This window comes from Podarcis liolepis (assembly GCF_965112155.1).
Source record: "Podarcis liolepis genome assembly, chromosome: 11".
NCBI classification, from domain to species: Eukaryota; Metazoa; Chordata; class Lepidosauria; order Squamata; family Lacertidae; genus Podarcis; species Podarcis liolepis.
The window spans coordinates 4,840,856-4,855,894 of record NC_139565.1 but is presented as its reverse complement, the minus strand read 5'-3'; the positions used below and the strand labels follow the sequence as shown (position 1 = coordinate 4,855,894).

General features: G+C 46.6%; 1 protein-coding gene and 1 long non-coding RNA gene across 8 annotated transcripts in view; one reads left to right on the top strand and one right to left on the bottom strand.

Annotated features, from left to right (window-relative positions):
* Positions 1-9,916, bottom strand: part of LOC310688419 (transducin-like enhancer protein 4) — a 127,807-nt gene extending 117,891 nt beyond the window's left edge. For 5 of the 7 annotated variants that reach the window (XR_014516925.1, XR_014516926.1, XR_014516927.1 and 2 more), the window contains exons 1-4: positions 8,757-9,916; positions 7,800-7,897; positions 6,445-6,508; positions 4,959-5,003 (exon numbers count right to left, since the gene is read on the bottom strand). Coding sequence is in view for 1 of the 7 variants with exons in the window: in XM_083464889.1 (XP_083321015.1) it covers positions 4,959-5,003; positions 6,445-6,508; positions 7,800-7,897; positions 8,757-8,801 (252 nt within the window). In the remaining 6 variants the exon portion in view is untranslated. Of the gene's footprint in view, positions 1-4,958; positions 5,004-6,444; positions 6,509-7,799; positions 7,898-8,756 lie in introns of those variants that run through there. The other 2 variants (XR_014516929.1, XR_014516930.1) reach the window with 2 other exon arrangements.
* Positions 1-15,039, top strand: part of LOC310688515 — a 699,093-nt gene that overhangs the window by 363,390 nt on the left and 320,664 nt on the right. The gene's annotated exons all lie outside the window — the stretch shown is intronic.

The following is a 15,039-nucleotide window of genomic DNA, read 5'->3' as shown; positions in this document are numbered from 1 at the left end:
AGACACACTCTGCCACTCAGGACAACAGGCCACCAAGAGCGGCTGGGAACAGCTCCAGTTTGCTTGTCGGACACACACAGAATGTGGTGGCAAATCTCTCTTTTGTCCCCTCTGGGAAAAAGAGGGAAATGTGCGTACCTGAGGATGGGGTGGTACCAAGCCCTGATCTGGCACCAAGACAATGGCACCTGGCACTGGCTTTCCACTACGGGTGGGTCAGGGGTTGACGTGAGCCCTCCTTTAAGTCAGAGACCTCAGCAACCCGCTGACCCTTCATTACATTAGAGAATATACCCGTAGTTCTCAACAATATGAGTATTCTGTGGCCCCAGAGATGAAAAACAGTCAAAACCCAGCTCTAAATTAAACAAATGGATTTCCATCTTTGGTCTTTTACCAAAGTAATTTACTGAAGCTCCAGCAGTAAGCAGACTCAAGGCTAGGATGTCATACGAACCATATATCAACCCAGTCGGCAATAAATCTGCTCCTCCCCTCCAAGCTCTATGCTACTTTCTTAAATAGCTCACTATAAAGCCCCAACCTAATTAAAAACAGCTTCCTCTGCAAGAGCTGCCTTGATTTCACTTATTTACACATTAACTGCAGCCTCTGTTTGGCCAATCCAGCCTTATTCCCTGTACTATGCGGGGCCTTTTATCTGCCCTGGACAGCATTTTCTCCAGCAGATGAAGTAGATGCCGATTGATTTGCTGTCGAGCATGGTAAATTAATAGCAACAAATTGCTGAGGGCCCCATCTCACTGCACCACCATGCTTCGGCAGTTTTGCTTTATTTGCTCCATGATGGGCAGCAGTCAGGCCTCTTCAAGTCAATTTCTTCTTAACAACCTGCAATACTTTTCAATGGTGAAAATAGAGCTGTTCCTTGTAAGTCAGAAATCAATATCCTATTGCCCTTAGAAAATGCTAAACAAGCAGTATTGGCAATCCACTTGGTACCAGAGGGTATCAGATATAATGCAAATCCATACCGCTTCCCTCCTTGTAGTTATTACAGTTTGCTAAAAGGTTCCTAATGCCATTTATCATCATTTACCATCGACTACTGCAGCTACGATTATGATATCCTATCAGCTGGCCAGAGCCCTTTCATTTCTACTCAATTAATATTTTAGAAGCACTCAAATGGTTGTTGCCTAAGACTTGTAATAAAATTTACATGGATTGCAATGAAAGGGAGGAAGGAAAGAGGGGAGTACAGTGATGCTTCTGAAAACGCACGCAGGAAAACAAATTGTGCCATTCATGTCCCTGTGTCCAGCTCCAAGGTCTGATCTCCTGAAAATATCCATAGGAAAAGGAGTCAGTTTATCTGAGAATGCTTTCAACTAGGAAGAGCTTTGCTGAAAAACAAAAGGGCCACTGTAATCTCAACTCAGAAAAAACACACACAGAGAGAATGATATTTGCCTCCTATTTAACTTCCCACTGGTACTATTCATAACTGTCTTATCTGCAGCCATGGGCTAATTCTTATTTTAATAGTGAATATTGGAGTAAAAGCACTTCAATTCCCGATTGACTAAAACGATGAGATTATTATACCCTATCATTATCAACTAATTAAAATAACAAAAATACAATCCAAAGAGTCAGAGAAATAGCACATCCATATGTTTTTGAATTTTTGTAGACGTGCTAGTGTGTGCATGTGCTTTTAAGAAGGTTTGGCCCATTAAAAAATCCAAAAATATTTCAGGACACAAATGCTGTTAACAACACAATTACGGGCATGCTTGATTGGAAATAAATCCTACTGAATACAAGGCACTTTCTTCTTAGTAATATTCAGGACCACAGCTTTATCAATAGCATCTTGCCATAGAGAGCAATGCTTACAATTTTTTTCACACCCCAAGGCAAAAACAAAAGGGGGGGGCGAACACCACATTTTAATCTGACATCTCCCAACACACTTAGCCTACACTATTGATTTTAGCAGAGATTGCAAAACAACAACCAACAACAATTCTGTGCCACACGCCAGGGTTGTTGGTGTTGGCTGTGTTTTTTAATAAACCTAAATAATTCAGAAAACTAATTCTATCAGTCTAATGCTATTTACTCAGTTACCAAAATCTAAATTAATTATGTTCTCAAACATAATTGTTAAAAATTGGCAACATTATGCAGGCTTAATTAAGATTAAATCCAATTTGCTAAATGTACTTTAATTGGTACTAATTACATTAGCTTTCCTTTCAGAATGACAAATTCCCCATAGGTTTCACTTTAATAGTCTTCTATCAAAATCAACACAGGATGACTGATGATCAGCCTTGCGAAAGGGGAGGAGAAAGAAGGGGGGGGGGAACCTTGCCACATCCTCTTCGCCCCCACCCTCAAGGCACACACACAGCGCCAGCCAGCTATGTGCATTTATCCTTTTATCAATTTGCTAAATCACAGTCATGACTCCATCACAGCCATCATTTTCTGTTCCAATGAAAAAATTCTCTAAAAATAAATACTTGGTGGCTGGGAGCAGCCAAGAAGAACAGACGTTTTTACAGAAAAATACACAAAGGTTTCAAATACCAGGGCCACCAATTACTAGGGTACTTCCAGGGACTCCAGGGAGCCCTACTTTTGAACCCGCCGAGACACAAATCTAATAAGCGAATAAGCCTAACCTGATCTTGAGAACTGGGCCCAATTATGCCGCAGGGCAACTTCGCTCCATTATTGCCTGCTTTCCATTACAAGGGCCATCCAGCAACTACATCTGGAAAAGGAGCTACGAGAAACCAAGGCTGTCTGCCTAGGAAAACAAATAAAGATAGATAGGCCTCTGTGCTTTTTTCTTGGGGGGGGGGAGAAATGGAGGAGGGGCAGGAATAAAGGAAATATAATAAGTAGGTGGCTTGCAGAGCTGTCTGTATTCCATAATGTGATAAACTGCCCTCAGGATTTTTGTGTGATTGAATATAAGAGCAAAACCCACAAATAATCCCCAAAGCAGATCACTCTGCCTCAATTGGGTAAAATTTGGGCGGTGGGGGGAGGGCAGGACAAAGAGGCGGAGGTCCGAAGGCTTTGTCCCCTTTGAAGAAGGTGGCGTTAAGCAAGGGAGGCTTTCAATATTTCCATGATGTCAGATGGGGAACTTTACTGGACGGGGTTGCAGGCGGGTGGGGAAATGCTATGATCCACATTACCAAGCCCACATATTACACTGCAGAGGAACAGAGATAAGACAATAAGATTCTTCAGAATGATAATTCTGTGAAGAACTTTCTTTGTTGCATTTCATTAGAGTCAGCAGCATGTGATAAAAAGTATTAAAAGAAGTGTTTTCTGCAAAGGTGGAGTGTTGACACTACTAATCTGAACAGAAATGACAGCGATGGAAAAACGATACTCTAATTAAACTCAATCCTTCAAAATCAGCACATTTTCAAATTAAATATAAAATTTACTCAGAGCACCCTGATGCAAGCAGTTTTCAATGTGAAATATTTGAAATAAAATTAAAGCCCACTTTTCTTTGTTTTAAACTGAGGCAGTGCAATTACAGACTTTATATCTAGACTTTTCCACCTTCTAGGTTCCCCATGCCCAGAAGAAGAAGGGGGAAAAAATTATATACATATATTAAATTGTTCTCAATGTGTTCCTGAACAAACGGCTAATAGCTCTTTCTGTACACATACCAGAAACCACATAAACTAATCCATGAGGATTTTGGTTACCAATTTTGTTTAGATACAAAAATACTCTACTGTCCTTAAAAAAGGTAGATGGATGAGTTTTTACATCAAATTCAAGACATAACAAAGTTTTCCTGACTTCAAAAGGTTTTGAACAATTCCTCGCGATGGACACTAACAATTCTTCCCAATAGCTCACAGCACTAATTAATTTTAATATTAACCATTAACCCTATGGATACTTGCACATGTCCTCAACATCTGAATTGGCGCAATTAAAATGAACTGAATTGCAGGCAAAACCTGTTATGTTACAGAATAGGAAATTTAAGCTAGTAGACACTAGACAGTGTGTTACTATTATGCCCAGTTTAGCAGGTTAGCTATTGCGACAAACCCGCAGAAGTGTAAATACAGGAACAAACTACGAAGCGGTTACCAAAATTCTGAAGTCAAATTTTCTCGCATACTATACAGAATTCAACACTTGATCAGAATTATGCTGCAGTGCTATACGACTTCCATTACCACCTTCCCATAACTTTCAGCAATACACAATTCTAAAAAACTTTGTTTAATCACACTTCTTCCCCAGGAAAGGTGAGCCTCATTCAGTGAGTTACCTAAAAACAAAAATTAACCTACCAGTCGTGGCCTAACTGCTGGTGTCTACAACCAGGGCGGCACATCAGTATAAGCTCATCTGCCGTGAAGAGTGTTTGGCACTGAAGCGCAGGATTTCCTGAGGTGGTCCACATAAAAGGACCCAGAGGCAGGCTTTCGCATTCCGCATCAACTTCCTTTTTTCACTCTACAGATCTCAAGAAGTTCACCAACTTACACATCCAACAACTTTAGAAGACAACTGGCCGCTTCACCATACACTGACTGGTCTCAGGTCCACTGCCCATCAGCTCATCTACAAGGCAGTAGGCTTCAACTCAGACAGCTCGTACCTAAAATTCTGATTTTGTTATCAACAGGCGACAACTGGACTACTTGCAGGCAGAGATGATTCACACAACTGTTACCAAATCCAACAGCATTTATCTAACACAAATCCAACACAGGCATTTTAGGGAATGTTCGCAAAATATTAAGACCACCTACACCTGCCTGCATAGGCTCTTATGGCACGTTCAAAGAATCACAGTTTGTCCCAGTGAGCAAAAAAAATAAATCAAAATCTTGTCTACAATTTGAATGAAAGAAGTGCTGTAGTTTAAGTGGATTAAAAATTGAAGAAAACAGTAACTTTACAAAAAGAAGGAATGTGTTACCTACCTGTTTATGCATTTCTATATTCAACCCGTAGGACATTTCATAATACTAAGAAGAAAGAAGAAAATGAACTCATTTTAGAATATGTAATCATACAAACACACACAATTTGCAATCTTTTGAAAGCATATGCAGCATAATGTAACTAAGCTGAATCTCCTCAAATCATACACATTCCTAATTTGTGTTAGTCTGCTTTTAATTCTACATTTGTTTAAACTACCACTCAAAAAAGGAGGGGGTGAAGGAAATCACACACATGCATACCAGAAAGGAAAAATGACAAATACAATTATTAAAGATCAGACAGAGCCCAAGTATACATTTTGTTCCACAGCACCAATTTAAGATGGTAAAATGTTGGAAATGCTAGAAAGCAGACAGGGTCATAAATCAGCAGTGTAGAGGAGACTTTTCTTTCGATATTTTAAATTAAAAACATGAAATGACTACAAGCAAATATAGGCTTTGCAAAGAAATAAAACAGCAGAGCGTTTCAGATTCAAAGCAGACACACAATTGTGTGTGTGGTTAAAAAAAGAAAAGGAAAACCCTGCGTTCCTGTATTCCAGGATAGCTCGGCTTCGCCAGTTAGTACCATATGCACAAGGAACATCAGAACACGTGAAGGCCAGAATAGAAGCTTTGATGGATAGCTTTTGCTCTGGCTAGAAGGCGGCATATCTCAAGGTTACTGTCCTCCTTAAAACAGTCACTCCATCACATAAAGAAAGCAATTATTTCCTCATATAAACAGATGAGCAGATAGAAAACAGCTCTTTGGGTGTCATCGCAATCCATCAGAAAATTAGGTGTTTAGAGACTTCATCATATGCCAATCATTGCTGCAGGGAGTCCTCAAATACATACTGGGGAGGGGAGAGGTCCTTTCTACAAAAACTCTGGTCACCAACGTCCTCAATTAACCATGAAGCCTTTAATTGGCAGCTCTTAAGCAACAGGTTTAAGAACTAAGACTTTTTATTAGAGTGCTGGTTCTCTTTGTCTTGCCTCTTAAAATGTAAATACCTTTCTCTGAAAGGACAAATTTATTCTGCAGATCAATGGCAGGTGGAAGCATAGATTGGAAGCTTTTGTCTTGAAGACTACATGCAAACTCGGATACGCCTCTGACCAGCTCATCATATTTTCATCAATATGTCAAAGGGTAAGGAATTCTTTATACTTGAAGCACCAAGAGTCTTCAAGGACCTTCTGCCATGCAAGACCCGTTGGGTGCTGGAGTGAACACACTCATTTCACACAAGAAAGTCCAAGTGGATTGTTCCACTGAGCAGAAAAAATTATGTCAAAGCGCCTAATAACAAGCAGGCGCAAAACCTTCAGGGCCAAGGTTTCCTAACGCAACCTTCATCACAACAGTGCCTCTTATCACTAGCTAGCTGACTGCCTCCAGCAACCTTCGCGTTCCTCTCTGTTCGTATACCACCCTAATAGACATTTTGAATTCGTTATGCCGCTTGCTTACCATGACATAATGCCGCTGCATCTCTGTCTTTTCACTGGCCAGTTTTTCACATTCTAGCTTTAAACTGTTCAAGAAAAAGAAACAGGCACACAGACATCCATGAGTATTTAATAATGCCCCTTTGCATAGCCTCTCGATATATGAAAAGTCCCTGCAGGTTATCCTCTGTAATATTAATAAGAAGCCAAATTCAAGTAGTTAGAGCGAATCTATGATTTCCCTTGTCGATAAGATCCACTTGTCCTTTGCTCAAACCAAAATGCAGGAAAGTTTTCAGGCAAAGGCATCTTGCGTGGGTGAGGTGGTGGTAGGGAAACAGGTCAGAAAATGGAATTCTCAGGCAGGCGTCTTGACTGTCTTCGAAGGATAAATATCACCTGCTATTGTAGAATTCTTTCAAAAAGACCACTACTTAAGCTCCCTTTACGTGTGATCTCGCTTGCCCTTAAACGGGCAGTATAACTTTGAGTAACCACTCAAGATAGAAAGGGTTGAAAGGTTTTAGGCTTTTAAAGGAAGCAGCACGACAGCATCTACAAGTGACATCTTCTGAGCAATAAAGCCTTCTTTGCAGCCCCCCACCCCCAACACACACACACTTAAGGTTGCAACAATCTTGAGAGTTGTTTGTCAAGAAGAGTATAAAAGTACTTCTACCCTAAGGATAATGAGAGAACACTCCAGCTCCAATTCCATTCTATCAGCACCTGACACGGCACATTGTCACGCAAGATATGAAGGAGTGGGGTCAAAACATTTAATTTAAGCAAAGATGTGCATGGGTGGGCGGGGGCGAGATTTCAAATCCTGTTGGCTTACACCCCTGGAACTGGGGCCGGGAGGGGGAGAAATCCCTGCCCAGCTGCTTCCAAACCTCCTGATTCGCAAACACTTTGCTCCTGATGCTTCGCCCAATCCATAAGAGTGCTTTTATTTGCCTTTTGCTTTTAGATTTGCCAAGACTAACCTTTTAAAGGCGTGTTTCCTCCACCTGGATTAATTCAGAAGAACTTAAAAAAAAAGAAGTACCTTTGATGAAGTGTTTGTGAACATATTCAGGGATATGTTTAAAAGCACACTCCTAGCATCGGAAACCTCCCTCAGTCAAGTGGGCACAGCTCCTTGCCAAGATAAAGGAGATGAAATGGCACCGTTCTATCAGGGCTGTGACCCGGGAACGCTGCGCTTTGTTTTGTTTGGCAGAGTGGCGGGGAAGACGCCGTCTCTTTGTGATGAAGACAAGAGGATGATTTTTTAAAAGGAGAAGAGAGACGCATGCCCATGCCTGGAGGGGTAGCGGGGGGAGTGACAAGAGATAAGCAAACACAAGGATCAGGGAAAGTAAACATCATTACCTGTGGTACTGAGCCTGTAAAAACTGAAACTCCTCCTTAATCCGATCACAGGATTCGGAAATGGTGAATTTGAAGGGTTGCGCAGGCTGATGCGGTGCCTAGAAGCGGTCATCAGAAGGAAATGTTTTAATTACTCCTCAGCCCAGCCTCGCCATTGGCGCGCACAACACATACAAACATGCCTGCCCAGGTCACCCAGACATCAATCAGGAAAAGAGCAATTAAAACTCACTCGGGGCGCGGGGGGGGGCGCGCGCACGGACACGCCGAGTGTTTTTGTCTTTCAATCACGCCCGTCCGGCTCGCCTCCCGCGCCCACCGAGCGGAGCCTCGTCCGCCCCTCCAGAAGCCGCCCAGGGAGGCAGCGGCGGCGGCGGCGGATCCCCGGCTCATCTTCCCGCTCCAGCATGATAGCCAACCAACAGCACCAGCAAGGGCTCAAGGAAGGGGGGGGGGTCTTGTGTTGCCCCACGGAGGGAGATGCAAGGGGGCAGAGGGCGGGGAAAGGGAACCGCAAGGCACAAACGGCCAGCAGCAGCAACGCACTGGGCAGCTAAACCGAATTAAGAGGACGGCTCCTCCACTTAATTTGCCTGTGACTCTTTCAAAGGCTAAGCAAGCCGGAAAGTACTCGGAAACCAGCCCCTGACACCGTGAAGCCTCGAAAGCCAAAGACAACAATAAGAAAATGGCTACAACTCAATTGTTTCGCCCAACTCTCCCTCCCACCTCTTCACCCTCCTCCTCCTCCTCCCTCGCTCATTTGCCTTCTCCAAGCGGGAGGCAAAGCGGAGGGGGGGGAAGAGATCTGTCTTTATTCTCGTCCACCGTCCCCCCCCTCCCCGGACCGACCGCACAGTTCCGCCCCTCCCATTTGGTAAACAAGACTTTGGGGGGGGGATGCTGCTGGACCCCCAGCCTCGCCCCCAGCCCGCCCCGGGTCTCGCCGCTACTCACCGGGTGTCTGCTTTGAGGGTACATCTTGCTCAGATCGCGAATCATCCAAACCGATTTAGTGGGTGCTCTGGGCCAGGAAGAAAACTCGGCTCATGGATTTTAATTGCAGCGGTGCAAAGGAGGGGATGGAGGCGGAGGAGGAGGACGGGGCTGCCCGGCGCTGCGAGGAGCGTCTCCGGCTCTGCCCGCACCTTCCCACCCCGGGGGGGACACGCGAGAGGCGGCGGCGGCGGCGTCTGAGTCCCCGGCAGAAGGGGACCCGTGCAACATTCCCCGGGGGCGTCCCTGGCCAACGACCAGCCGCGCCGGCGAGGCTGCGGCCACTGCCCGCCGCTCCCACGCCCAGGGCCCTAGGCGCAGTCCGAAGGTCCAGGCGCCGCGGCGCTCCCGGCAAGTCCCGCTTGCGATGTCCCGCTTGCGGCCGGCGGGAGGCTGCTCATTCGCGGCCCGCCAGCGGCGCTGGCTCGGCGGCTCCCTCCTGGCTGGCTCTCCGGCGGTCCGAGGGTCGACGCTGCTCTGCCTTCACCGCGGCTGACCCGCCTCCGCCTCCGCCTGTCCCCCTCGGTGGCGAGCGAAGCAAAGGGAGAGGAAAACTCCGCTCATACCAAGCGCGATCCTCCCCGCAGCAGATGCCTCTCGCAGCCGCCGCTTCCGTTTGAAAACTTTTATGGATCTTAGTTGTTGGCCCTTCGCGACCAGGCAGATGAGAGAGAGAGAGAGGGAGGAGGGGGGGAGGAAGAGAAGGAATCCTTTTTTCTTGAAAGCCACCAGGAACTCCCGAGATGAAAAGAATGGGTTGTTTTCACTCCCGTCTCTTTTCTCCCCGCCGAGTAAATTACACGCGTCTTCCAAGGTCTAAGTGCAATAACCCTTTTGTTGTGGTTTTGTTTTTCTTCTTCCCCTTTAAATGGCTCTGGTTCTCCCTCCCCTTGAATGAAAAAAAAATTAAAAAAGAAGAAACGCGATCTCGGTTGATTGAGTTGTTTATTCCCCTCTTTTTTATCCTCTCCTTTGCCTTCCAAACTCTTGCAGAGAGCAAGACGGAACAATCTCGCACGAAACCGCAGCGGCAACCCGAACCCACCGCTCCGCGCAGCTCTAACAACACGCTCTGGCGAGGTGACTCCTTTGACCAAATTTAGCAGCAGCAAATCATTAACATTCTGATACATATTCACAACAATCGGAAGACAAGGTGGCTGCAAAGCACCCTGGGAAGTGGAGTCCTTGGCGGAGCCATCCCCCCGCCTTTACGCGCGCGGTGTCGGGAAAATAAACTACCGCTCCCGTCGGCCTGCGCGCAGCCTCTTTAGCCGCCTGTCTATTTCCCCCGCCTCGACAGCTCCTCCTACGGAGGGCGTCGCCGACGACCAATCAGCGACGGCCACTCATTAATCGCCGTTCTGTATTAATGCCCATCATTTCGCCGCTGACAAATGGGCTCACGGCTCTGAGGTGGGGGGGCGGCTCCGCTCCGTCTCCCCCACGTGGGGACCCGACGTGGCTCGGCGCGGCGGCCAACCAGGAGGCCCCGTCTCGAAAGCCACGCCCCCGCCCCTCCCTCCTCCGCTCGGCCCGAGGTGGAGCTTTGAGATTGCTGACGTTCGATTGCGCCGGCGTTCGAACAGGGGAAACATTTGTTCAGCTGTCAATCAAAGTAACGTGGGGTGGTTGCTGCTGCCGCCGCCGCCGCCGCCGCCGGCTCTTGTGCGCTGGGTGGTGGCACAACAAGGGAGGTGCGCGGCTGGAGGAGCGGGGGATCCGCGGAACCTCCCCCCCCCCCGCGCGCCCGGTGCCACTCAGCGCCGCCGGATCGCCCACCCCGGGAGGAATGCGGACTAATTAGGGGCCAATGTCTCCTTAAAGAGACAAGCTCGGCCTTGTGCAACGCGCCGAAACCCCTGTCGAGACGAGCGAGGGGAGCGCACGCTGATCCCACTTCTTTCAGTTCACATCAATTTTACGCGCCACTGGAGCTGGCATAATTTTCATGTGAACGGGACTGAAACGCTGCAGAGAGAGAGAGAGAGAGAGAGAGAGAGATGGGGACACAGACGCCCAGGGAAAGGGGGAGGAGGGGGGGCGGGAGAGATTGCGATCTTTTCATTTTCTTCCATTTAGGGAGATGTCAGGATTTCCCTCGGTATAAAAAGGCTGGCTGCTAATTGGGCACCAAGACGCCTGGCACGGAGAGGCAGAGACGGCAGAAGGAAATGAAGGCTGTTCAAACGGATAATTTATCCGGAGATGATTTACTCAGCGCCCCTGACCTCTGTCCAGAGCGGCGGCGGCGGCGGCGGGCGAGCAGTAATTTCGGGGCGGGGGGAGAGGGAGAGAAATACCTAGGCTGGGCAAAACGGGCCGGGACTCCCCCCTCCCCCGGTGCCAGAGAGGCTTTGCGCGAGGTTAATTGGGAAATCATCGCACATTGCATCGCTTTTCCTTCGCCGCCATCACCCCGAACGCGGATGCTCCTTTCGAAATCCGAGGGCGTTGCGACGGAGTCGGGTCGCCCTCCCTTTCTGATAAGCGGGTGAAGTGAGGGTGGTTTGCCTTGACTCCAACGGCAACCAAGCAACGCCCCCCCCCCCAAGAAAAAAAAACCTGGTAGTTTTGCTTATATGCACAGAAAACCCAGATGGAACGCGACTGCATTGTGCAGGCTACGGTGAAAAACAAACTGTTTGGAGACTGCGGGGTAAGGGGAATATTGGCAAACGCTGTAGTTTTAAGTGCTAGAGCATGGACGAGACGCCGTGGCTGAGCCGAGTGTACATCTGCAATGGACCCTGAGCTGTACTGCCGGCAAACGCATTGCTCGGAGAGCCTTAGGGTTGCGATTCGACGGGCAGCTCTGAGAGTAAGCAGAAGAGCACATAATTCGGCTTCTTAAAGAAGTGCAATGGAGCAGGGAATTAGTGCTGCTTCAAACTTTGCACAGCACATAGGATTGCTGCATGCATACAGCTGTTAACACCAGGGCTTCCCACAACACGTGTACATGCCAAGTGATTCCTAAATGCATGTAGTGTTTATGACGATGCAATTACTCCCGTGTGTATTACGCACAATGTCTCCGTTTTAAGTAATGGCGCATACAGTACCAGCAAATTCAGGTCGCGCAGTTAAAGCAGGTTTGGCATTTTTGTGCCACAGTCATATTTGGCCTTTCTTCTGTCATTACAACCACTTTACAAGCCGTCCCCCTACCAGACCCAGATCTGCCTGACTTTGACAAGGTGGTGGCCTCATGTACCATCAGACCATGCCCTTTGACCCAAGGAAGACTTCCAGGCATGGGTGTAGCCAAGGAGGGCAGGGAGGGGCCGCTGCCCCCCGATAATAAATAAAAATACTTACTTATCAAACCTTTATTAGGCATTGTGTAAATAAAAATACATAGTTAACTGACAGGGGTGCCATCTAACCCTCAGTGGGTGCCTGCTGCCGAAACACAGATGTGCGACGTCTGTGTTGTGGCAGTTGGCGGTAGTGGCGTCTCCTCTTCCTCTCGACAGCCAGTGAGGCACCCTTTTCCATGGGGAGGGGCTGAGGCGCAGAGGCAGAGAGACTCTGTCTTCACATCTGAACACCCCCCCCCCAAGGATGCCTCATTGGCTGATCTGCTTCTCTCTCTGAGGCAGTGCCACTGCCACCTGCCAGCTTTTCACATTGACTTTGTGGGTGCCCAGCTCCCACAATTATATTATTAGGGGTGTCCATGGCCCCCTGGGGTTGGCTACTATGCCCATGCTTCCAGGAGATCTGTTTCTTGAGCATCCATTCTGATTTGTGTAGGATAATAATTGATACCATGGTGTGTTACCTCACTGCGAACAAATCAGAACGAATTCTTTTTTAAAAATAGCCGATATTGTCTAATCTCCCTGCAAGCAAAGAAATCTGGACAAATGCTTAAAAAAATGGGTTTTCTGGGATCCTCCATTGAGTCCTGGAGAGTGGTCTGAAGGACATGAGGCAAGCGCCACCTTCCTGAAATGCAGCAGATTTATGCCATTTTGTTTACCAATTTGGAAGAGAGGCAGATATATAAGAAGAAAATAAGAAAATAAATAGCATAGGTATCCAGGTTTTTGCTAGGGTTTGCTCCTACTAAGAACCCTACTAAGCGCTAAGATCCATGAACTAGATGAGAGGTGGTGACCCCTTAAGGGGATCTGGCCGACAAAGCAATGTTACCTTCTAAATTTTAATATGCATGACCAGGCCTTTTTTTCAGTCAGAACTCAGGTGGGCGCCATTCCCATAAGAGAACAAGGGAGGTGCTCATGGTGAGTTCCAGCACTATTTTTCTAGAAAAATGGCACGGTGTACTACCCCCTCCTCTGGTTTGCTACTAAGTAAAATAAAGTTATTTTCAAAAGCAAGAGAGTGCACATTCTGAGAGTACGCATCTTTCCTTGAGTTTTGTATGAAATTCACCATCCATACTCCAGTGCATATACTTTCAAAGCTTTGCAAACTTTAGCTCTTGGACAGTAATTGAGCTGTGTTAAGATCCCCAAATTCTCTGGTGGGATATGCCGTGTCAGTTCCCAGACCACCAGAAAGTGGTTCTCTCTCGTGGTGTTTGCTCAAAATCTCGTTCTGAGGAAGATTAGTTTCCCATGCAGTGTAAAACAAGTGTGCCTGCTTTCATCTGACAGAGGTAGGATGCTATTCAGTCGCCAGCACTCCTTGTCCAGAATAACCTAAGCTCACAGGACTGATTTAAAACTAGGCCCAGATTACTGTTCCTGATTCCTCCATGGAGGGTGATAACGTGGGAGGAAGAGTAGGGGGCCAGAACACCACAGTAAAATATATTGCAGACAATGTGCACCCCAGGCTACCAAGTGAATGCTACTGCTGAAGTATACATCTTGATTTGGGCCTCAAAAATCAATACAATCATAACCAAAAAAAAGAAAGCACCTCTAGCCCACTGTAGGTACACTTCTTGTCCGTATCCATGTGCAGGCACACAACAGAATGTGAACAAAGAGAACATTGTAAGGCTGCACAGCTCATGTGGAGCAGATACAAGCGGGCACCAGCCCCACACACCACGAGTAAAAAGCAAGAATGGTGTTAGTACGGCACAGGGAGCATGTGCACAATTAAATAGCACTGGTGATATTTTTTTTTTCTTGCCAAGCCAACACTCCTGAGTAGCTATTTCAGCTTTTTAAGAGTACCAGTAAGCACTTTATAGGAGGTGGCAGAAAATATATTACCAGTAGAATAATACCCATGATGATTAAGACTGCAGTCGTAACCCCCACTTACCTGGGAGTAATCCCATTGAAGTCAATAGGAGTTACTTCTGAATGAATAGACATAGTTAGAATTGTGCTCTAAGATAAGACACCAGTGGTCTTCTTTTGCCACTATTGGTGTGTGAGCATTTATATCAGGGAACTGTTCTTGTGCAGGGGTCAGCAAATTTTTTTAGCAGGGGGCCAGTCCACTGTCCCTCAGACCTTGTGGGGGGCTGGACTATATTTTTGTGGGGGGAAAGAATGAATTTCTAAGCACCACAAATAACCCAGAGATGCATTTTAAATAAAAGGACACATTCTACGCATGTAAAAACACGCTGATTCCCGGACCATCCACGGGCCGGACTTGGAAGGTGATTGGGCTGAATTGGCCCCCCGGGCCTTAGTTTGCCTACCCATGCTCTTGGGCATACTAGTCATTATTATCACCATTGTGGTTTATTTCTCAATAGTATCCCCAAGTGGTAAGCACACCCCATTGCACAAGGCTAACCACACAGCTACCCTCGGACAACTCCCATTCCTTTCCATGTGACTGTCCCATAATTTTCTTTTGGATTGTGCCCAGGATGTGGAACAGCCGTTGCAAGTTTCTCCCTTTCATGATCAATCTGGAGCTTTCTGTTGTATACACACTTGCACTGCTCTGTTCTAGGGACGGTGTTACATAAGTAATGGCAGTTTGAAACTCAATTTCAAATTGACACACAAAATTCTACAGAGCTTAAATACAAGTTCATCCGGGAATCTTCCCCCTCATTGTAGCAAGATAAAATTAGACTTCTGATTCTTCAGTACTGAAATGATGCCTCATGAACAAACCTCTCCACTGCCAAAGACGCCTTCTCAGCCAGGCATCATATACTTTTAATGTAAGTCATTAACCTGAGAAATCTTTCTAAGCCATGAAACTGAGTTTATCAAGCAAGTACAAAGAAAGCAATCCCACTCCACTGAAAGCCTCCTGCGTTATTATCTACCGACTGATCCTAATTACGGTG